The 23,895-nt window shown below is 45.3% G+C and overlaps 1 protein-coding gene across 8 annotated transcripts in view; it reads left to right on the top strand.

The window, feature by feature from the left end:
- ankfn1 (ankyrin repeat and fibronectin type III domain containing 1) overlaps window positions 1–23,895 on the top strand; it is a 127,500-nt gene that overhangs the window by 43,065 nt on the left and 60,540 nt on the right. For 5 of the 8 annotated variants that reach the window (XM_044178262.1, XM_044178259.1, XM_044178260.1 and 2 more), the window contains exon 7: window positions 23,726–23,851. The exons of 1 other annotated variant lie outside the window; for it this stretch is intronic. In XM_044178262.1, the coding sequence (XP_044034197.1) occupies window positions 23,726–23,851 (126 nt within the window). Of the gene's footprint in view, window positions 1–22,610; window positions 22,848–23,725; window positions 23,852–23,895 lie in introns of those variants that run through there. 2 more of the 8 variants (XM_044178265.1, XM_044178266.1) reach the window with 1 other exon arrangement.

Genomic DNA, 23,895 nt, shown 5'->3' with positions numbered 1-23,895 from the left:
TGTGTCCTACTCCGTGTATTTACGCAGGGAGGGGAACACAGCGACCGCACAGTGTCACCCCACAACATCACACTGCAAATCGTTTCTACCGGTTTGTCACTATTTATGACGTACGAGGCTGAATTCCAGTCTGGACTAATAATTGTGATGATCAGTTCTTCCCTGATGAGGTCTTTTGGGACTCCAGAGGACAGAAGTTTACACATAGGTATTAAAGTGCTGCGTGACCTGCTGTCGGTCTCCAGAATTAGATTTTCCTCTGTGGGTCCATGTAGCGCTGATGATGCAGGATGACATCGCCAAAACTGTCCAATCAGTGAGTTACCTGTCATGTGACTTCATGTTTACTCCTGTTGGTCCAGTTCACAGCTCCACTACACCTGTACAACATTTCCCCGTGTTGCTGTGAACCCTGTGGAACCAGCAGTCAGCAGCACTGACTCTGGTTTCATCTCAAACTGCCTCTTCTTCTCCTCCTCCTCCTCCTCCTCCTCCTCCTCAGGATTTGTTTCAGACTTTATGAAGCAAAGAGAGGAATAGTCTCAGTGAATTCACTGCCGCTAAATGTCGCACAAGAGCACCAGCATCTCGCACCAAAACAAATGGGCGCTACGGCGCACAAGACTCCATTGAGAAAAACAGTAATTTTACCTCGCAGGTCATCGTAAAACACATTCAAACTGGTGAGAAACAAAATAAAACTCACCAAAACCGTCTTTGTTAAGTCTTTCCTCTGTTCCGACAATCACCAGCTCTGGTTTGGTCGAAATAAATCCTTAATTCACCGAGTTAGATGTGAAAATAACCAGCCGTTATCGCTGTTATATTAATGTTCAGAATCTCGTCTACAGAACCTTTTTTTAAGGAAAAAGGATTTTATAAGAAACCAAAATCGGTCCCAGCAGAACGCCGGCTTGTACACGAAGCGATTGGTCATATCAACATACCAGTAGCCCTGGTCCTTCTGAACACCATCAACTATCGCACTTGTAGCGTCTGTTTGCGTGCTGTGTTGCGAGCCAAGCAACACTTGAGCTTTTGCTCGTGTCCCGTTCCACTTATGGGAAATGATTAATCGGTTGTGATGCTTTAGTGAACTATTCACATTCCAGGTGTTGACCTTTGACCCCTATGATGTCAGAAAGGTCAGTGTAAAAGTTACTTTGACAACTGTGAGCTCACAACAGCCTCATAGCTAAAATAAGAAAGATTTACTCAGTTTCGCCAAAAAACCTCAGCTGTCATTGATTAGTTGTGTTACTGTTCTGTAAAAACGTGCAGTACATCCATAATGAAAGCTAATAGAGACTTTGAGTGGGACATAACATAACATTTGACCTGGGACTGACAGGGTTAACCCCTGTGTGGCAGGCCGACAGTAAAATGTGAAGTAAATCTGCTTAAAAAGTGTAAAAATCTTGGCTAATGGATTTTCATGGCCACGAGCTGTGAAGAGGGGGAGAGCAGGGTCATGGACGCCGTGACGATTCAGAAAAAGAAGACAAAAAGATGTTTTATCCAACACATAAAAAAAAGCTCATAAAAGCTATTTCAGTACTTTATATTTTTATATCCTCAATGATTTCAGACTGATCCTCTGAACTCAATATTCTCTTTGAAAAGGACTCAAATACAACTTTTCTTTTTGTTAGAAAGTCTCACGTCTTGTTTTCCCTGACTGAATAACATGACCTGAGTTTACATCGGGCTCCTACCCACTAGTACTGACTTGCTCTCACTGCCTGCTTTGTCTTAAAACATTGTCCAGGTGACATTATGGACAGGTGACATACTGCTTTTTGTTTTAGCACTACTGCAGATGATTTTAAAGCTGGCATAAAGCCTTTAGTGTCTCAGAGGGAGCTGTGTGAAGTCTGAAATGTCCTCAACGACTACAAGTTTGGAACTGAAACAACCTCTGCTGCAGGCTACATTAGCCGCTACTAGCATAACACACCCCAATCTCACACACACAACTGTCAGAGGAAGAGTTGCATTGTGGGTAATGTAGGCGCCAAGTTTTTGACAAGAAAGGAGAATGCGTGAAATAAAAAAGACGATATCTCTGGTTCTGCTGGGACGATTTTCATCCTTTTTCTTTTAAAGTGTCCGTCGTGAGACTGACGGAGCTACAGGAGTGTGAAACTGAATCAGTGGAGTTTCTGGTTTTAAGCTGATTTATTTATTTGTGTTTTACATTTGGAGCTAGATTATACTGTGATATGAAAGCTCTGCTCCCTGCAGTGGAATTTTTCTGTGTTGGTATCTTTTGAACTAGGGGTCGGCTTTATATTCGATATATTTGAATATTAATTCATGTGCGATATAGTTTTCAGTGTGTCTGCTGGTCGCCGCTGGTAGTCACGTTACCTTAGTCAGCCACAAAGTGTGTAGATCAGGTGGCAGTAACGTTATCACAGTTAGTGAAAGGCTCTGTGTTGTTTGCTAGCACAGAAAAGAAATACAAAGTCCCTGTTTATGCAACGTTAATGTTACTACAGCTTCTTCTGCTCTTCGCAGCGGTTGGTCGGACTAGTTAACAGATAACTTTGTGAGTGATTTATTTATTTATTTATTTTTTCGCCCGCTGTGGCGAAGAAAGAGAAAACGCGATCAATCATCTGATCGATAGCTCTGATTATTCTACCTGCGGTTCCAGCTCCGCAGCTTCAAAGCGTATTTGGGAGACCTCCGGTTTTAAGCTATTTTAATTGACTTTAGCCCGATTCTAAAGTCCAGACTGTGAACTAGCTGCTAGCTAGCGGGCGGGCGGGCGGGCGGGCGGGCGGGCGGGCGGGCGGGCGGGCGGGCGGGCGTGTGACCAAACCCCAGAACATTTGTAGGAATTGAAGTGTTGATGAGTGATAGACGTCAGAAACACAGTTTATGTAGTACAATCCAGGAAGTCAAGTTTTACTAACACAGTATATCATGAGTTTAAAACAGCAGTCTCAAACTCCACCTAAACTATCTGGGGGCCACTTGAACGCTTGAGCTGGGATTTTATTTACAGGTGCAATCTTAAAACCATTTCTATTTAATACATTTATTTAAAATGTGGTTTGAGCTCATTAAAAGGATGGACTGTCGCCTTAAACACCTTTTTGAAACAGAATAACCTAAAATGTTTCTGTTCACCTACACGGCGGTTTTTATACTCAGCCTCGCTACAAAAACAAATAATTACTCTAAAATGAAAAACAAAATGAATGAATGAATTTGAGAGCCCTGGTGTAAAATTGAGGCGAGGTGTGTGACACTGAGACTCAGTGAAAATCATTTCCTCCTCCGTCTCCACGATCACCAAGTAAACAACATAAACACAGCGTCACGTTACGAGGTTCTGACCGGCCGAGCGGGTTCGAGAGCTGAGCAACTCTTCAGCTCGGGCCCTGCGTCTGTTAGCAGGACCCCCGCTGTGCTGACGCAGTGGTCCGACTGAAATGAATAAGGAGGCTGCGTTTTCTTCCTGCTAACGTCTGAACAGCGCCTTCAGTTAACGGCTCAGCACTCCAACATGTTTTCTCACACAGTAGCTGCAGTGCACACTCCGCTTCACCTGACGGTTTAGTCTTCAATAACTAGAAGAAATCGAGCGTGTTGCGACTGAATGATCTGCTCAGCTCGAATAAAAATGACTGCGTCAGATTATTTAGAGGACCAGGACGTTCGGCAACATCCACGTCTCTTTAATGCTGCGCAGTAATCCCACATATCTGCAGCTCCAGTGAGCGCTCTCTGCAGAACGACGTGTATTTCACTGAGAGTACAACACACACTCACACACAACCTCATCAGCATATTAGACTTTACCTTGTGGGATTTATTGAAGTGGAATTGCTCCAGTGTGACTAGGGTACCACTAACAGCGACTGTTATATGACACACACACACACACACACACACACACTGAGGGGCCCGAGGTATCCATTAAGAATAATGGCCTCTGGTTACACGTTGCCATAGCGATTGAAAGGAGGAAAGAAAGGCAGGTTCAGTGGAGCTGACGAACGGTGGAGAAACTGCAGCTCTGTGTTTCCTCTGAGGACGTTTACATGAGCCGAACTGTCCTCAGCTCGTCTGACACGACGAGGTTTCTGTTTACTTCACAGATTTAGCGTTAAATGTGGATTTTTTCTCAAAATTTCAAATGTCAAATATTGCAGTTCATGATACTCACATGACACTCAAAAGAAACAATAGCTAACAGAAAAAAAAGTAAATTAAAGCGAAGAGGGTATAAAATGAAATAAAAGACAACTCAGATGTAAAAAGAAGTCAGGATAAGCTCTCTGATAAAAGTAGTAAAAGGTGCTCTTAGTTCTGCTGAGACGCCTGGAAGCTGAGGTCTGTACAGTCTGTAGACTTTTAGTTCAGTGGTTCAGTTTTGGTTTTTGTGTAAATGAAATCACTGATTTGTGTAACGAAGTGCTGAAGGAACACGTCACCTTCCTGCCTGTTTGCTAATGAAGCCACATTTTTTCTTCAGTTAAAGAATAAACGGCTCCTCTGGGAGGAAAATGAGTTTCCTGGTTTAGGATGATATGTAGGGGGAGGTGTTCACTGTCCCTCTGTGCGTCTCTGGATGTCACTTAATAGCAGCAATGTGATCGCACACATTGATACTCTAAATGAAATCTGACAATTATACGAGTCGACAGTGATGGCAAACAAAAAGAAATGAATCCAGGTGAGAGCAGATGTGGAGCAGATCCATGCTGCTTCGTGGAGCGGACTGTAAACTGAACAGCGAGGCTGCTGCCGCCGGTCTGTAACTGCACCAACAGAGGACGGAGATGTTAGTCAAAAACAATGTCAGCAGAGCAACACACAGTCTTTGTTTCATGTATGAAATCAAGGACACAGTTTCATCATACGAAGAATATCTGTGAGAACGGCAGAAATGCTGTAGTCGAGTGTAACTCAGTCCCACGCTGGTCGAACATCATGACAGAGAATCCACTGTTTTAATTGATTTCCCAATTACACGATGAGTGAACGACGTATTCTACAAGAGCTTTCTCAAGAAATCGAGCCGACGGCGAAACGGCAAACAAGCCCTCCAACCTAAACGACAATACGCTGGCTGTTGTTCTGCCATTAACTTCCAAAACTGCATTCATGGCTGATTTCTGATCAGATGTTCTTTTCAGCAGAAACAAGATGTGAACACATCAACGTATCTTCACCTTTTCAGTTGCCATGTTTAACTTATTTCCGCCTCCAGCAGCTACAGAGCGACACAACGCTTCATCAGGAGGCGTGTCAGAGTCACATGACGCTTCATCAGGAGGCGTGTCTGTGTCAGTCCGGTCTTCTCTCTGTCAGCTCTGTGTTTGGTCTCCAGCAGCTTCTGAGGGAAACATCTGGCTCTTCAGCTGCTAGATGCTCCGCTACGTTCAGCAGCTGGTCAGTGAAGTTGTAGAGAAAACCAAAACAATGAGCCGAAAGAGGCTAAAAAGCTCAGTAGCCCTGAGGGGAGCAGTCAGGGACCCTGTACATATTACAGAGTCATTTGGTTCACTGTTAATATAAACATATTGAGTTGAGAAGTCAAAATGCTCCGCAGAGCAGGATAATGCAGTCAGATGCTGGTCAGCATAACGTGAGAGAAACCAGACTGAGGAAAAGATTTGCTGCAGCCTAAAAGCACTGGAACCAGTTCAAAGGTTTCCATTTATTTCAAAGTCCTCTTTTTCAGCAGGACCACGTTGTTTCTCAGGGCCTTCTGGTGTTACGTGTAACTGTCCACAAGATGCGTCATGGGACTGTTTCCAGATCTGCCGTCTCTGTGGTTAAGGTTTGGTTACGGTTCGAGAAAGAAACCACTGTGGCTGTCGGTCGGAGAACAGATGCAAACCGCAGTCTCCCGTGTCAGACGTGCTGTTGAGCGGTGTTGTGGCATTAATAACGTCCCGCTGCTTCCTGCTTTACTTCTGGATGACAGCGATGATCATTCCCTCGACCACAAGAGGTCTGTCAGAACGACGACAGCAGAAATAAATAACAGAAAGTATAACAGTCTGGTGAAGCGGTTTATACGATCGCATCGATCAACGCTGTCATAAGTCATAATTCTCACATCATGAATGATTACATCGTATCGTAAAATGTGACACAGAATTATTGAGCTCCGTTAATCTGACATCTGACATACTGCAGATGCATCAACAGGTGCGTCCTGCTGCCTTCAGGTGTCGGCAGAGATTTAATGACCTGAAGAAGAAACTTTCCGTACAGAATAAATCAGCTGTGGACGACAGACGCTGGAAGAGTCCCTCCGGTTCATTTATAGATCAGCAGACGGACGGACGGACGTTCCTAAACCTTATCTTGTGATGCCGATTTAAACTCATCGACGGGTTCAGGAGTTTAATTAAAATAATGTATTTGTACTTTGAGCATTATTCTGTATTATTTAAGTAGTAATCAGGGACGCGGGAGGTTGGCTGTTTCAGCGAGTACAACAGGGGAGAACTCGCTGGGTGAAAGAACATCATCATTGGGATTGTACTTCACAACACAAGCAGCTGTTAGCCGCCAGCTAACGACACAGTTGTGCTGCTAGGCAACAACGTATGAGCAGGCTTTGACAGGCGCCTTGTTTCCGTTGTCATGTGCGAATTGTATTTCTGTCCACCATTTTAGAGAACGTATAGTTTCAAGTAGCGTTAACGCTAGCTGCCGGCTAATTCAGTTCATCCCACTTGATGGCACAGACTATTTACTGGCGTTTACCAACCCGTCGGTGCTTCAGACGCAGGTAACTAGGGGAGCCTGGGGGCAGTTGTAACCATTTTTGGTTTTGATGTCATTACTCAAAAACCTCTTGTATCTGTGTCCTACTTGTTAACAGTCATCAGCTGTTTTTACAAGCAATGTTAGAGTCACAATATTAAATAAACTCTAGAAGTCAAGATGTCAAACATCTGCCGCCACGTTCAGGTGCGATTGTAACAACACCTTCATATAAAGACCAAGGACCACAACCAGCTCCCAAGAATTTAGATATCGTTAAAACAATTCAATATCCATTGAACAACCAATTCCAGTTTAATTAAAACATTATAATGAATCATATAAATATACAAATATAAAAACAATTAATGTAATTAATAAGCAACAGAATCAGCTTCGCACAGAATAGGTCTCCCACCCATTCATTTAAAGAGTCTTCCGTCTTTTCAGCCAACTTCTGATTCATACACAGTGAAGATTGTGAAAGCACGAGAAACTGGCTCTTGGCTGAATAATGAGTTTCATGGTTTTGTAACGAAGCTTGCTGCAAAGGCTAAAGGGGGATAAAAACAACTTGAGGCCTTCTGTTGACTTGTAAAAAGTTGCATGTTGCACATTTCCATCTTGAAGTTAGGTTTTTAAAGCTGAGGTCTGCGTGTCCCTGCTTTCTTGTCCTTTGCCAACCTTTGCTCCAGAAACAGACCTCGTTGTGAGACGTCTGTTCTCAGCGAAATGTCTAAGATCTGATTCATTTCCACTGAAATACCAACAGCTCTCTCTGTGCTGCCGCATTTGAATAAACCTCCCACCTGTACACAACGTTACCAGGCCGATGTCCAGCTCAGGGAAATACCTGTTAACTGATAACTGAGCCCATGACGGCCTCCATCAGGAAATCAGTTTCCCTGTGGTTTCCTCCCACAGTCCAAACACATGCAGGTTAATTGGCGGCTCTCTGTGACCTGTCCAGGGTTTACCCCGGCTCTCACCCAGTGTCAGCTGACACCCCCGACCCTCTAAAGGATGAGCGGGTATAGCCGATGGATGGATAGTTAGATGATGAAGTCTGCTGGTGGAGCTTTCTGCTGAGACTGAAGATGCTCGAAGTCTGTTGAAAAGCTCGTTAGTGTCTTTTGTTTCCTCCTGAATTCGTGTTGTACCAAACTGAGGACATGCAGAAAGAAAACTGTACACACACACACACACACACACACACACACACACACACGAGTGTGTTTTGTGTGAAGTTGTGGTTCGAGGTGAGACGAGGGGGCGTCCTCGCTGCTGTACGAGGTGTATTCAGTACGAGCAGGATCAAGGGTGTGTGAGGACATTCATGGAAACCTGAAACAACCTGTACCACACACACACACACACACACACACACACACACACACACACACACACACACAGCTGAAACAATAACTACAGCTCTGAGTAGCATCAGTCGTGACTGGAAGATTTCTGACTCATCTGCTCGAGAGGGATCTTTCTGTCTCTCTTACTGTGATTATATTTCATCTCTCCCACTCTCTGCAGCTTTGTTCTCCAGCTCTCAGCGTCCCCGTAACTTCCCCCCCCCCCTCGCAGCTCTTCTAACTGAAGCTGGTGTTGTTGGGTAGGAAATTGATCAGAACAAGTGGTCTTTTCATTTCTTGCATTTTATGACGACTGAGTCTTCTGATGTTGAATTTTGAGCAGTGATAGAGAAAATATGACTGCACAATACACAAATTTAAAGGCCTATTGTTTTATTTTATTATTTAACCTTTATGAACATCAAGAACATCAGTAACTTCATCAACGAAGATATCGAGGCATTTGTTGGTTGTTGTGTTCGTCCTTGCAGTCAAAGACCTGTCAGCAGCAGCTTTTACCTCCGGATCACAGAACAAACCTTTGAAGCACCGTTCCAGTTCATTACAACTTTGGTCTTATTTGCAAGAAGGCAAGACGTCAGTTTAATGATTTTTCTGTAAAACTCCTTATTATTACTCCTTTGGTGGTGTTCATCAGTAAGACCCAGATCTCAGATATTAACTTGGTGAGTGCAAGGTTGTTATTACTGACAGAAACGATGTAAATCAGAACCAGGTTGAAATAGTTAGTTATCCTTTAAATCATTAAATCCCACTGAAGAAAGTTTCATTGAAAAATCCTTGAAATCCTGAAAAACTGCTTTCAGACATTGAACTCTGGCCTTTCCTCTGTTTCTCTTCAAAGTAAAAGGCTGAGATTAATGACGAAACATCGAATCAATTATTCGATCGGCAGAAAATGAATCGACAACAGTTTTGATAATGGACTGATCATTTAAGCCACTTCTCGAGCTACATCACCGATCAGCTGGTTACAGCTTTGATTTGAGTATTTGCTGCTTTTATCTGTTTTATAAATGGATTTTTATTTTCCACTATTTTCTGACATTTTATAGAACAAACAGTTGAATGGATTAATCCCCCAAAAAAATCAGCAGATCGATCGTAATGACTATAATAGTGAGTTGCAGCCCTACTCGATGCAGACTTGGACTATCTCCTTCTGAAATGCCACACTCCTGTGTGTAGTTAGTCTCACACGCTGCTCTTGTAGTTTGCAGAGGTGTGTTAACTTGTTGTTCACTTCCTCACTCCCCTCAGGCTTCATATGGCTCAGACACACATTATGTGAAGCTCAGGTTTGCTGCCAACAGCTTTGTAACCAACAGAGATCTGTTAACTCTCCTGCTCTGCTTTTATTTTCTGCATCGTGGGAAAAGCTCCACGGTGTTTTTTCTCGCTGTGGGCCCTGAAGCCGGGTTTAGTCTGCGTTTAGACCGAAAACAGGCCGAGGGTCTGCGTTGACGTGGGCGCGTTGGGACAATGAACTACAATCCAGGGTCTCCCATTATCAGACTCCAAAACACTTCACAGAGGAAGGATTTTAACAGGCAAACAGCAGAAACACAGCGTTCACATTAAAACGTATGGAGCAGGAATGTGAGCTTGCATGTAGTTGACTGGCCAACGCAGCATTATAATACTCCATAATGATGCGACGGCGTCACGACAGCGCCGCTGTGGTTCTGTTATCAGAGCGTCAGCGTGCTTTTCTTCAGATGTGAACGTAGATAGATGGCCTGCCCTTAACAGTACTGTAGTTGCCACGCACAGATATTTTAGGAAGCACGAAGCGTCGACGTTGGATATTAAAGAAATGTTGTCATTTAACGTAGTCCAGTGTTTTGCAAAATTGTCCATTATTAAGGTTCTTGTGTGGTGATCGAGTCGGAAAAGCAGATTACTGAGTCTTTCTTCTACTCGCTTCATGTTGTGTTCGCTCTCATCAGACTCCACCGCCATCAGGAGAAAACACAAGCAGCCCAAGCCGACCAATCACAGTTCTTGTTGTCTCCACGTAGCATCTCTGTAGCCGCCGTAGCCCCGACGTCTACTTACATTTCTGAGGAGGCCCGCGACAGCTACCGCTTAGTTTAGTTGTCACAAACTTGACTCTTCTACACCGGAGTGCTATTAACCTTCATGGTTTTAAGTGCTTTAAAATCAAGTCCTTAAAGCTAAATGACAAAAAGCTTTTCTGTCGGCACATTACGAAAGGATCCATACGGGTGTTTGGTTGATGTGGTGGGACGACCTCGCACCAGCAGCACTTTTCTTCACAGTTACTGTCGGTAAGAGGCAGAACACAACCTGCAGCCCAGTGTCAAACTCTTGTACTTGTGCTTAAAGAAAGGCGCACAGCTGAATGTAAAGTGAATTTAAGGCAGTTTAAACAAACAAACAGGACAGCAGGCTCCTGAAGGTATCGTCATTCTGACGGATTCATTCATCGACCTTTATTTCAGCCATAAAATCCATAAAAACTGAAACAGAAATGTACCCAAGTGCTCACAGAGCCACAAAATAATGAATTCATGTCTGAATTAATGAGTGCATTAACCACTATCCAGTATTTTGACATTTTTTCCATCTGAAAGCTTCTTTTCTGTCACGCATTGCATTCTGGGCCGACAGTGTCCATAAACACGACACCGAATAGTGGAGCGTCTCAGGCTGCACGTTGGCTCTTAACTCAGTATAATATGAAGTCGGGACACAAATCTCTCTGAGTGACATTAGCTGGAACAAACATTAGTCAGTGTTTTCTTCTTTGCACTTGAGTCATTTTTCTGACAGTCACATTGAAGTGAAGAACGGTGACTAATCCTGTCAGGGTTCAGTTTGTGACTTAATGACACTTTGATGGCGCACATTAGCAGAGCAGCAGCTACTGGACGGGTTTTCAGACCAGCCTCCACTCAGCAGCTCTCATGTCTGCACTGCAGCTCTGCGGTTTGTTGTACTGTTTTCTTAATGCAACGCTTCATCTTCGTACAGCAGCTCCGATTGAAAGTGTTTAGTTTCCGTCTTTAACGAGTCTTTGCCATTTCAGATGCGGTTTGGTTTGGAGTGTCTTGTTGTAGCTCCTGATCGAAGAACTATTCCCTGCAGGTGTTTATGTACTGATAGTGGACTTCTTCAGACGGAATTAAAACAGTTCTTCTTATAAAAAACTAGTAGACGTTGTAGATGTCTTCCTCAAACTGCTGCCATCGCTCATGCAGCCGAAGCTTCAGAGAACCATCTGTTCTTCAGATGGGGGTTTTCGTCTTCTCAGATGGATTAAGATTAAGAACAAGCCCTCGCTTTTAGATTTTTAGCGACTCGCACCAAAACGTTTCCTTAGATAATATCAAACTCTGCTGGGGAAATATCTAGCGTCAAATAGTTTACAGTTGGTTAGTTATCACAGCGAAATAGACCCAGAGCCGTGAGATCCGTCCCCAGTAGTTGTTTCACTGGTGCATAAATTTCCATATTTTGCTGAGGTTCTCTAAATAAAACAACAAAGTACAGTGTTTGTAATAACCCTCCAGAACGACGCATGAAAGCATTTTCTGATCTGGTTCGGGCATCTGATCCGGATCCTCCTGGGCGCCTTCTTTTGGAGGTTTTCTGGGCACGTCCAATTGGCAGGAGACCCCAGACCCAGAACACGCTGGAGAGATTATACATCTCATCTGGCCTGGCCACCGGGAGGAGCTGGAAAGCGCCGCTGGGGAGAGGGACGTCTGGACTGCCGTGCTGAGCCTGCTGCCACCGCGAGGCAGAAAATGGATGGAGGGATGGAGGGATGACCTGAAGCCCTCACTGGCAGGAGGTGGATTGTCGGAACCGTTTAAAAAATACAAAACCGTTTTCTGATGTGACAACGGTTTGGTAAAAGTTGGATAGCCTTAGGCACAAAGATGACTTGGTTAGAGGAGGGTCGTGGTTTGAGTTACAGGATCTTCGTAGTGGTTAAAAGAAACCAACGTTGACTGTTGGAATCAGGGAACAAACGTTAAAGGCTGACGGTTTGTTGATCCATCCATCCACCCCGACCTCCTCCCGCTGTGGGCTTTGTGGCCGTATAACAGCGTCACACCACATGCCTCTTTGTTCCTGACAGTCAGCAGTCAGGGTTTACACAACTGCTGCCCATTTTTGGCATTTTCACGAATGACTGACGCTGTCACAGCAAGACAGTATCTTCAACGGAAGGAAGTGACCAAACTGAAAAGTAACACTCTACCCATCTTTTTAGTATCAATCTTTTTTTCCTCCTTTACTGAGAACAGCGGCTCAGTTACACCGAAATATGAAAGCAGTGTACTTAGCCATATTTTGGTGAAACAGAAGCTGTGTGTGTGATTATCATGAGCTGAAAACAATCACACAGTGTTGCTCTCTTATGTTCTAACAACACTGTGGTTAGGGTTGGTTAGGTTTAGGCACAAAAACAACTTTAGGGGGAAGATCATTCATGGTTTGGGTTAAAATTCACACTGTTACGGTTAGAGGACCTTCGTTGTCATAGTTACAATAATACACACATGGTTAAGGATGGTGGTTATGTTTTAAAAAAAAAAACAACTTTGACTATCGGTTTGCCACAGGAAGTGAACAGTGGTCTCTGCTGTTTAGTTGTTTCATCCATCCACCCCGACCTCCTCCTTCTGTTGGCTTTGCTGCTCTATACCATCGTCACCTGACTTCCTCATTTGCTCCTACTTCGACCGCTAGAGGGCGCCGTCACTTGCACGTAAACAGATGCTGCTTTGGGGCATTTACGTAAACGTTGGGAGGACAGTCAAAGCTCGCCGACAAACACGGTTAAAGTTGAAGCTGATGTAAAAATCGAAGCAGTGCACGGCGCCCGAAGACGCTCCGCTGTGAGGTTCGACGTCTTCTCCGTCCACAGCGCTGGACCGCGGTCAGAGAGCCGGAGCCGTGAGTCGCAGCGACCTGTTGAGCAAGGAGCCGCCATGCTGCTGTGAGCTCAGCTGCAGAGCTGAGGGAGTCTGGCAGCCGCTGTGTGAAACCCGGGGAGGGATCTAATGCGACAGTTCTTTGATTGATACGAGTCATTTCCTCGCTGTCACACACTCCCCGAGGTGCTGCTGGAAAACTCCCACACACTCATAAGCTCTCTCATGATACAAACACACACACACACGAACTGTTCAGCCCATTAAAGTTATGTCTACTGGTGCTATACTGCTGGATCGTGACTTCACATGTTGGCAGTGACGAGTCGTTACGAGTGCCGAGACAACAATAACTCCGCAACCACTCCAACAAACAGAAGGTGTATGTATGGGACACAGAAAAGAGCCACTTGTTTATCTGCACTGATGGTGACTTTGATTTTACAAATCAAAAAGACGTGGTTTTGCCGAGTCATGCCGGGTGGATCAGTCCTCTGCTGCGGAGAGCTGTTAGATGCAAACGCATTGTGCTCAGGGTTTCCCCAAAGACTTTCTCAGCAGAGGAGGTAAACGCTCCCCTGTAGTGTTTAAACTAGGGGTGTGTATCTCCCCGTTACATCTTTCGATGTGTAAATACTGCAGATACGCAGTCCAACATCCGATACAACAGTTACTAAAGTCTACAGTAACAGATTCTTTTGAAAACAATCCGTAAACACAACACTGACATATCATCATCATTTAAGTTGATATGTTGAACTCGCTGAAACTGAGCTCAGAGGCCCCCCTGTCCAAGTCTGGCGTTCGGCAGCCCCCCCCCCCATCAGAGCCTTTATGGACGACCTCACTGTCACCACAACATCGGTGTGGACCGTCCAGGGCCTGCAGCAGCTCGTCTCCTGAGCGAGGCTGAGTTTCAGACCGGCCGAAGGCAGGGCCATGGAGTTGAAGACAAGAAAGTGGTCACGACACGAAATTGTTAAAATGTCCTGAGTACAGTCACACTAGGGCTGCACGATTATCGAAATATGATAGAAATATGACCAAGTGCTACATCCAATCATTTCTAATGATGTGCTGCGGTGCTGCAGAGACGCCCCGGCCTGCACATCTGCTTCTCCAGATGGAAGAAGACATGTTTGTTTGGTGCAGACCCCAACAAATGTCCCATCATTGGGAATTTAATAGTTTTTTCAGTGAAAATGAAAATTGTGACGCCAAAATTACACTAATCGTGAATCATATTCTGTCATGGCAGTCACAACTTTTGTCAAAATAATCAAAATATGATTGATTATTAATTTTTTTACCGTGTCGTGCAGCTCTAAGTCACACACACGCACACATCAGTCTCTCATCACTGTTTCTCCACCTTCCTCACTCCTGAATTAAAGCAGACCTCCGTCAGTTAATGGTTCCAGATACAGGCTGTTTTTTAAACATGTCTGTGAAGAACGTCCTGTTCGCTGGAACGTCACTGCAGCAACATCAGAAACAAAAGAGAGGCAGGCAGCCGACAGGTTTCACTCCTCCACATCTCTTTTCCTCTGTGTCTCCTCCGGCACACTCGCTTCAACACACCTCAGCGTGACGGACACTATTCTGAATGGCTTGTTACAATTTGGAAATTACATAATGAAGTTTGGGGAAAATAAGCAAAGATACTGCCAGTCCTGCCTGTTGCTGGGAGTAAAGCAGTGCTGGAAAGTATTTACGTTATATGCTACGTTATACTTTCAGAGGGAGGATTGTGCTTTTTACTGCGCTGCATTTAAAACATACAACTAGCTAAATATGATGCCTGGTTCAGAAGTTATTTTAGTTTATAACGAGCCCTTAAAGTCATTTAAGTCACTATTTTCTAAAATCAAGTTTACAGGAATAGTTTTGGGAAATACGCTAGTTCTCTGTCTCGCTGAGAGACGTTGAGATCGATGCCAGTCGATGTCTGTCACACAAATATGAAGCTACAGCCAGCAGCTGGTTAGCTTAGCTTAGCATAAATGTAAATTGTAATATTCTGTAAAGAAACACACTTACAACTGAGCATTAAACAAAGATAATGTAGTAAAGGACAGTTTGTAAAGATGCAAATAGGAAATTAACGTAAACAGAAACTGTGACCTCATAGAGACGCAAAGTGGGAGGAGCTATTTCAGGCGGCCGTGGTTCTGCAAGTGAAGGTCGCATTTATTTTGCCCATAGACACTGTTGGTTGACTGACAGACATGAAACTCAGCAGTACAAAAGACGATCGATTAAGTGATTTAATTAATTAACCGCAGCTCTCGAGCGACTCGAGCCCTGTTGAAGTGTTACAGACACGACACTGGTCCACCCTACCAAGACCGTCGTCAGGGCTTCTCTCTAGATCTATCTCCGCGTACGGTTGCCAAAACATTTACATAAAGAGATGCGTGTCGGCAAGGGACCTGGCAGTGTATTTACACACATGAACGATCTCATCGTTTCATCTGTGTTTGTTGCTGTGAAGAAAATCGGTGGCGTGAAAAGATAAAAACACCAGTACAAATATTCAAATGAGGACATTTAAATGCCTGCATACTGAAATTGAAACTGTAAGAGCCTTGCATAGTATTTCTCTGTCTTCTGTCCCCCTTCACCTGTTGGTCTTCAATGGGAGCCATGGTAACAGTGCGATCCTGAGGCAGCTCTGAGCCAATGAGCAGCAGCAGCCGCCTCTGGCAGCCGCTCGGCTCGGCTCGGCTCAGCAGAGGCTGGCGGGATGCTGGCACAGTAATTGTTTGGAGTTGTTTGTGATGTCACAACAGTATTGTTTGTTGGTGTTCGTTCCTGCTGGGCGTTTCTGTCTCTCTCGCTGGCAGCTGTAACTCCCGACACAGCTGTGGTTTCATGCAGATTATCCAGAAATGTTCCAGATTTAACACTGAGACCCACTGAGATGATGTAATGACAAAAACACACGTTAAAGTTTAAGTCTGGTGATATTCTATATTTTTCTTCTTGCCATCAAAGCTCACGTTCAGACTCAAACCATCATGAACGTCTCTGCTAACAGGTGTGTGTGTGTGTGAATCACAGCTGATGGATCTTCTTCCTCCTTCGTTGTCCAGAAACTATTAAAACACATCAGCGAGCCGCTCTGCTGCACTGGGTGACATGTTCCTTCATCACCACGAACACACACACTGTAGTTTATTCTGCCTCAGCCCCACACACACCGTCCTGCTGCCCCAAACACTCACTACAGCACCACATGTGGATTCATCCGCCGCTGGAAATAGTCCCCAACAGATGCTCTGTTTCCTCCTGTTGGTCTGATAAAAACTACAGCGAGCAGCTGTTTGAGGAAACTACTGAGCCTTTTTAAACATCAAACTATAGATCTGTGAGGAGTTTTTAAAGATCTTCAGCAGGAACCAATGGGCTCGCAGCTGAGAGCCGCAGACAGGAAGTCAGACGGTGCTGAGAGACGCACCGACGTGTTGTTGGTTTGGGTCCGAACGTGAGATTTGTTGACTAAAAGATAAATTAAGACAGCTTATTATCCTCTAACTCATTAAATGAAAAGATCATGTAAATCACATGATTTACATGATCTTTTCTTTGAAGTGGAAAAATCCGACGTGTCATTTCAGATCAGGCTGTGTTCACAGGTACTTTGAGTTGCAGTGCGCTTTGCAGGCTGCACTAATCACTACTGGCTGCTGCTTGTGCTGAATGTTAAGATTTTTGGTGAATAAACTGCTGGATTTTTCCGTTGAAACATAAAGATGGTGGAGAGCAATAGTGCCGCAGCTCCTCGCTGTCAATGGTTCAAGTGTTAATGACAGATATTACCCACAATCATCTGACCCAGTAGCATCTACACTGACACTGGGTCGCTTGGACACTATAGACTCCACTGTGTTTTACAGACGCAAACATTTTGGATAAAAGTCTGACACCGGGGCCGACTGCGTCTGCTCTGTACGGCGGGAAGGGGAGCGCAGTTATGGGACGGACGACACTGAAAGAAGTGATATTTACATTATTTTTACTTCACATCAATGAGAATTCAGTTTTGTTATAGAATGAGTTTAATATTCAGTGGTTTCATATTGTTTTGTAGTTTTTATTGCACTTTTGTAGACGCACCTGCAGCTTGATACCAGAGTATCTACTTCTCCCAAACCTTGAATGGAGGTGGAATTAAAAATGTTTTTGTAGAATTACAACCATCATCACATGGAGACCATGTTTCTGTTTAACAGGCAGGCCAAGCTCACTGCCAGTATTTTACCCAAACCTGTGTTTAATGAAGCTAAATTACCTCAGGTGAACACTTGTCCTCGAGGAACACGTATCTAGAGAAAACAGCTGTTCATTTTCTGCCCGCTTTGAAGCGTTTAGTAACCAGACTTGTTAATTCAATAATCCTGAACTGCTCCTGTAAGTGTGTGTGTGGAGGGTCAGTGAGGTCGGTAGTTTTCCACGGCCGGTGCAGAGCAGTAAAGATGAGGCGGAGCAGGTGGGAACATGCAGTCGCTCAGAGATACCTGGGAATCCACCGCCACGCCGCCCGACGCTGCAGGTTCAAATCCAGAGTTTGACCTTTGACACGTGACAAACTCCTGCTGGACGAATGTCTGAGCAAAATCATTTGAATCGCCGTGTTTGTGTACAGATTAAACAACTGACAGCTTTTTAATTAGCGACTCCGCTCATACGTACCGTGACGTGTTCACCGCCATCACGTCAACTCGACGCTGCCGGGCCGCGAGCGGACTTCAGACCTCGGTGATTTTCGTGGATTTCACGTTCCTGACCCTGCGATCCATCTCAAAGTATTTCTCTGATCTGGTTATTGTCATTCAGCTAGTTTGTGCAGGATATGTGCAAGATGTGTTGCTGTCATAATTTACCTCCTTAGTTTATTTACTTCTTCTTTGTTATGTATAACAAATATAAGAAATTGTCTTTAGAATAGTCCTAAACTGTAATTCAGCATGTGGAACGCAGCGTCTTTTATTACGTCACACCGATCCTGTCCGAATAGGACTTTAGTGTTGTTTAAAACTTAAAAACAATATTTGACGACAGACACCGGCACTTATACTTTATACCAACCATAATGTGATACAGTTGTATTTATACTGTATATCTTCATTCAGAGGCAGACGATGCAGAAATATGATTGAACTTTTATTTGATTGATTGTTTATTTGATTGTTTATTTGATTTTTATGTATTTGGGGCCAATTTCGAGTTTCCGATGAGCCGAACGTGCAGGTCTTTGGACTGTGGGAGGAAACCGAGCACCCGGAGAAAACCCACGCAGACACAGGGAGGAGCATACAAACTCCACACAGAAACAAGGTGGAGGTGTTTCTGTGAGGCTGCAGCGCTAATCACTGAGCCACTGTGCTGCACTCAACTGTGGTGGAGAGGAGGGTGGAGGAGGAAGGGTGGAGGGGGGGGGATAGAGGAGGAAAGGAGGGGGGTGAGGATGAGGGAGGAAGAGTGGAGGGGGAATTGAGGGGGTGGAGGGGGAGATAGAGGAGGAAAGGAGGGGGTGAGGAGGGGTGGAGGAGATGGTAGAGGGTGGAAAGAGGGAGGACAGGGGGTGAGGGAGACAGAGGGAGGTGGAGAGGTGAAGGGGGAGGAAGAGGGAGCTACTGTTGTCCGGTCTGAGCCGAACACCCAGCAGCCTACTCCACCAGCTGAAAATACCCAACGCCAGAAACCTTTTCTTATTTCTTCTTCTTCTTCTGCTCCTTTTCTTTCCTTTTCATCTCCTTCTGCTCCTTTTCTTTTCTTTTCATCTCCTTCTTCTGCTCCTTTTCTTTTCTTTTCATCTCCTTCTTCTGCTCCTTTTCTTTTCTTTTCATCTCCTTCTGCTCCTTTTCTTTTCTTTTCATCTCCTCCTTCTGCTCCTTTTCTTTTCTTTTCATCTCCTTCTTCTGCTCCTTTTCTTTTCTTTTCATCTCCTTCTTGTCCTTTTTATTTTTCTCTTCCTCCACCTTTGTATGTCCAGTCTTCATCCACGTCTTACGAGACCAGAAACCTCCTTTCTTCTCCTTCATATTCAGACGGAGCTCCTCCACATCTTTCTTCTCCTCCTCCTCCACCTGTATCACACCGGTTTCCCGGCTCTGGTCCAGCTGCGTCGCACCGGTTTCCCGGTTCTCCTCCAGCTGGGTGGCACCGGTTTCCCGGTTCTCCTCTAGCTGCGTCGCACCGGTTTCCCGGTTCTCCTCCAGCTGGGTGGCACCGGTTTCCTGGTTCTCCTCCAGCTGTGTTGCACTGGTTTCCTGGTTCTCCTCCAGCTGTGTTGCACTGGTTTCCCGACTCTGGTCCACCTGTGTTGCACCGGTTTCCTGGTTCTCCTCCAGCTGTGTTGCACCGGTTTCCTGGTTCTCCTCCACCTGTGTCGCACCAGTTTCCTGGCTCTGCTCCAGCTGTGTCTCACTGGTTTCCCGGCTCGGGTCTTTCTCGGCCAGCTGCTTCCTGAATTGCTCCTCCAGAGCGTTGTATTTGGCCTCCCAGGCTTTCTCGGCCTGGAGGAATTCAGCTTCTCTGCTCCGCAGCTGCTCTGACAGTTTTTGCTTCTCTGCCGCCCGTCTCGCTGCCAGCGTGTCGTACTCCATCTGGCTCCTGTGCTGGATGAAATTCACCTGGTTCACCCGGAATCGGAGACTTTTCTTGAGGGAGAAGATCTGGGACTCATAATATGAGATGGTCTCGTGGCTTATATCCGGTTTATCGCTGTTGGCCTTTCCATCCAGTGACTTCTTGTTCTGCTGCAACAAGCCGTGTATCTGTCCTTTCAGGTGCCAGATCACCCGCTGAGCATGAAACAGATCCTGTCGCATACGATAGAAGTCCCAGCGAGGAGGAGCGCCAGCAAATCTAACCCCGTTTGCTGGGTTGGTTGTTCTTTCCATGGCACTGTCTGCAGAAAAAGACTGTAGACTGTAGTGGACTGGAGTAGACTGTAGTGGTCTGCAATAGACTGTAGTGGTCTGTAATAGACTGTAGTGGTCTGCAGTAGACTGTAGTGGTCTGTAATAGACTGTAGTGGTCTGCAATAGACTGTAGTGGTCTGTAATAGACTGTAGTGGTCTGCAATAGACTGTAGTGGTCTGTAATAGACTGTAGTGATCTGCAATAGACTGTAGTGTCCTGCAGTAGACTGTAGAGGTCTGCAGTAGACTGTAGTGGTCTGTAATAGACTGTAGTGGTCTGTAATAGACTGTAGTGGTCTGCAATAGACTGTAGTGGTCTGTGGTAGACTGTAGTGGTCTGTAATAGACTGTCTCTGTAGTAGATCCTTCTTGTGTGAAGTCGATGCGAGTTAATGTTGCTCTGTTGGGTTCTGAGGTGAACTTCCAGCCTTCAGACAGACAGCAGGGTTCTAGAGTCCTGCATCAAAGGATCAAAGGATCAAAGCCGGTTCCGTTCCGTGGCCTCTTGTCCCCTTCAGAGGCCGCGGAACGGAACCAGCTTTGATCCTTTGATGCGGGATTCTAGAACTCTGCTGTCTGTCTGAAGGCAGGAAGTTCACCTCTGAACCTGAGCAGGTTGTTTTGTCATTGGTCTGTAGTTGAAAAGTGGGAGGAGCTATTCCAGGCGCCCCTGGCTCCTGAAAGTCGTTCACTTCCCCCACAGACAGTCAGGTGACTGACAGCTGAAGCGCTTGTGTAGTTTGGAAACACACAAACCACAGTGTCAGAAAATATCTGCTTCTACAACTCCCAAAGTGCTGATTGGCAAGAAACATTCTGCTAATCGTGGATTAAAGATGAATCTGGGGGGGGGAGCTGAACGGCTGCCGAGGCTCATGGGTATTTTGACCCGTCCGCCAAACTGACGGGAAAAACCCGAACAAGCAAAGTTGAAATAATTCAAACTGGTCAGAACATAAAGCTGTATGATCGTTACGTTATCCAGGAGAGACTGAAGCGGGAACACAGAACGGGGAAAACACTCGGTGACTCTTTAAGCAAAATAAATGCGCTTTAAATACTAAATAATAAACACATGGTGCAGCTGTACGGTACCACAAACCTCGTAGTTCAAACACTGCACAGTTCTGACAGAACCTCCAGACTGTTGTCTCTTCTTCTCGATCAGATTGATGTCTCTGATAGTCAACATGTCCAATCACAGGTGAAGGATTTCCTTTAAATCCGTCTCGTAACTAAACACGTGTCCTGTTTCACATACGTCACACGACTGAAGCTACAGACGTCTCGCCTCATCAGCGTGTTCAGATGTTTTCCTCAGTGTTAACTCTAACCCAACTTACAGTTGTTTCCACGGTTACGGTGAAGACAGGACCTGCAGTAGCTAACGCATCATGACTTAAATAAATAAATACAGGGCCTAAAAACTGGGCTGCTCCATGGCAACATACTTCCTGCTTGCTTCCCCCAATGCATGATGGGAACTGCAGTGCCAAAACTCGGGACATGCTCATCCAGGAGAGACCAAATCCGTCACTATAAGCTTTTATTTGTTTTCCTCTATCAGTGGTTTTGTTTTTGACAATCCAACCATTCATATACAGATATTTATGTGTGTGTGTGATGAAAATATGCAAGCACAAAACTACATTTTAATGTGTATAGTACCGCTGGCGTGCGAGTTGATTGGGTTCACCGGGGAAACCGATATATGACATGCAGTGATTCTGACAAAAGCCTGTAAATAAAGGGAAGCCGATAATTGATCAATAATTGAGCTCCACTGCCATGCCTTTATTTTGAAATGTAGGCTGCACATCTTGACATCATCCCAGAGATGCAGGAGTCCGAAGACCGGCACAAAACCCACGCAGAGTCCCGAACGCTCCGAAAACCCAGAGGTGTTTGATTTGATAAACGACTTATCGATAGCTAGAGCTCAAATGATTAGAAAATCCATCAGCAGCTACTATAGTTTGATAATCCATTAATCATTTAAGTCATTTTTCAAGCGCAGATACCAAGCGTCCTCCGACTGCGGTGTGATGCTGTTTCATATCATTATAAACTGAGTATCTTAGAGTTCGAAACAAAACATTTGAATAATATCCTCAGTTTTATTAGATTTTATTGCCCTTTTTTTATTTTTTTTATTTCTAGAAATCAGATTTGTTTTGCTGCAGTGACTCCGTTTCCTCTCGAGCATCAGTAGATTTAATCTCCCGCTCTGCGTCTCTCACCTCCTCGCACTGTCCTTTTTGTTCTCAGCCTTTTCAAAGCCTCAGGCTGCCGCCCCTCCTATATCAGGGTTTACATAGTCGCTATAGTGTGTGTGTGTGTGTGTGTGTGTGTGTGTGTCAATCATATCACTGGCCACACCAACTAGCCACCACATACGCACACACACACACACATCAAGCCTTGCTCTCTGCTCTTCTTGTCAAACATCCCTATCTCATTTCTCTCCCCCCCTCCCCCTCTCTCGCTCTCTCTCTCTCCCCTCTCTCTTTCTCGACCAATCATCCACTTGCTCTCTGCTGCGTGTGTGTGTGTGTGTGTGTGCGTGTGCCGATGCGTAGCGATGCGTTCGCCGGTGAGCAGGTGTTCAGTACAGTCAGCCAGAGCCGGAGCTCCACAGTAGCGAGCAGATAAGAGACGCGCACTCTCACACGCGTACCCAGGACCGAGCATCGCATCTGGGGGCTGCCGGAGTCTCTGCTCCCCTCTGGAGATGATCCAGAGCTCCAGAGAGCCAGAGGCAGCCAGCGGGCATCAGACAGAGAGATTTAACCCAGCGGAGGAGGCTCAGACGCTGGGATAGATCTGCTGCTGAACAGCCTGTTGTACTTCCCCCGGAGGATCCTCAGAGTCTTTTGCCTCCAGTCTTTATAGTGAGTATTACTGATGCCAGAATCTTCACTTTAAGACGCAATTAAAATCTATAGAAATATTGACAGAATTTCAGGTTTTTTTTATTGTACTTCGACAGCTTTGAAGCAACTTTTGCGCCTCAGTTTTGATCTGACAGGTGTCTCATCTGGTCTTTTGTAAAGCAGAATAGTTCCTTATTTGGGTTGTGGTGCAGGATCGTTGACCAGCTCAGGTGCCCCGGGATCCAGTTTAAGCCAAGCAGGACTGCTGGGAGCCACGTTCTCATCTTTTCTTTGTTGAATTTTGCTGCAGTCCGGCGGGACGTCAGACTGCAGCGGAGTCCTTCGGTCCCCGTTGTTCTTCTCGGAAAAGGAGAAGAGATTTCAGCTCGCAGAGGACGTTTGATGAAACTGCCAAATGTTTATGAGAATCTCGATGGGGTTCGTCGCTTCGCAGCAGTACTGCAACACGAGCGAGGCGTGTGTTGCGGTGACGGCGCTGTGAAGTGTCTCTGGGACAGTTTGACACGACGGAGCGTGGAGGAGCTGGCTCTTAAGAAACGAGAAAGAAGAAATTCTGATTTCAGGCTGCGTTTTTTTATTTATTTTTTTATATTTGTGGACTGAACACAGGCAGAAAGGTAGATGGAGGGTTTGAGAACTTTCTGAACATCCCCCTTCTCGGTCTTTCGGATCCGTTTCCTCTCGTTTTGGTGTGATCTCACCTGGAGACACCTGTCGAGGACTGTTTCTCTCTTTGGCTTCTGTGTGGATGACACAGCAGTTTCTTTTTTCAGCTGCGGATTTATTGTCCTCAGGTTCTTATCCATCCTTTTCTTCTTCTTCTTCTGCGTGTGTGTGTGTGTGTGTGTGTGTGTGTGTGTGTGTGTGTGTGTCAGGTCGGACAGTAAGATCTCTCGGTTGGCCCAGAGGTGGAACCAGAGGCCAGCAGGAGATGCTCTGATCAAAGACCTGAAGCCCCTGTTTTACACGGGAATCCCCCGATCCTCACTCAGCCTGGACAGGTGAAGACACACACACACACACACACACACACACACACACACAC

The sequence above is a fragment of the Siniperca chuatsi genome, linkage group LG20 (assembly GCF_020085105.1).
Source record: "Siniperca chuatsi isolate FFG_IHB_CAS linkage group LG20, ASM2008510v1, whole genome shotgun sequence".
Taxonomy (NCBI): domain Eukaryota; kingdom Metazoa; phylum Chordata; class Actinopteri; order Centrarchiformes; family Sinipercidae; genus Siniperca; species Siniperca chuatsi.
This window is presented reverse-complemented; position numbering and strand designations above follow the sequence as displayed.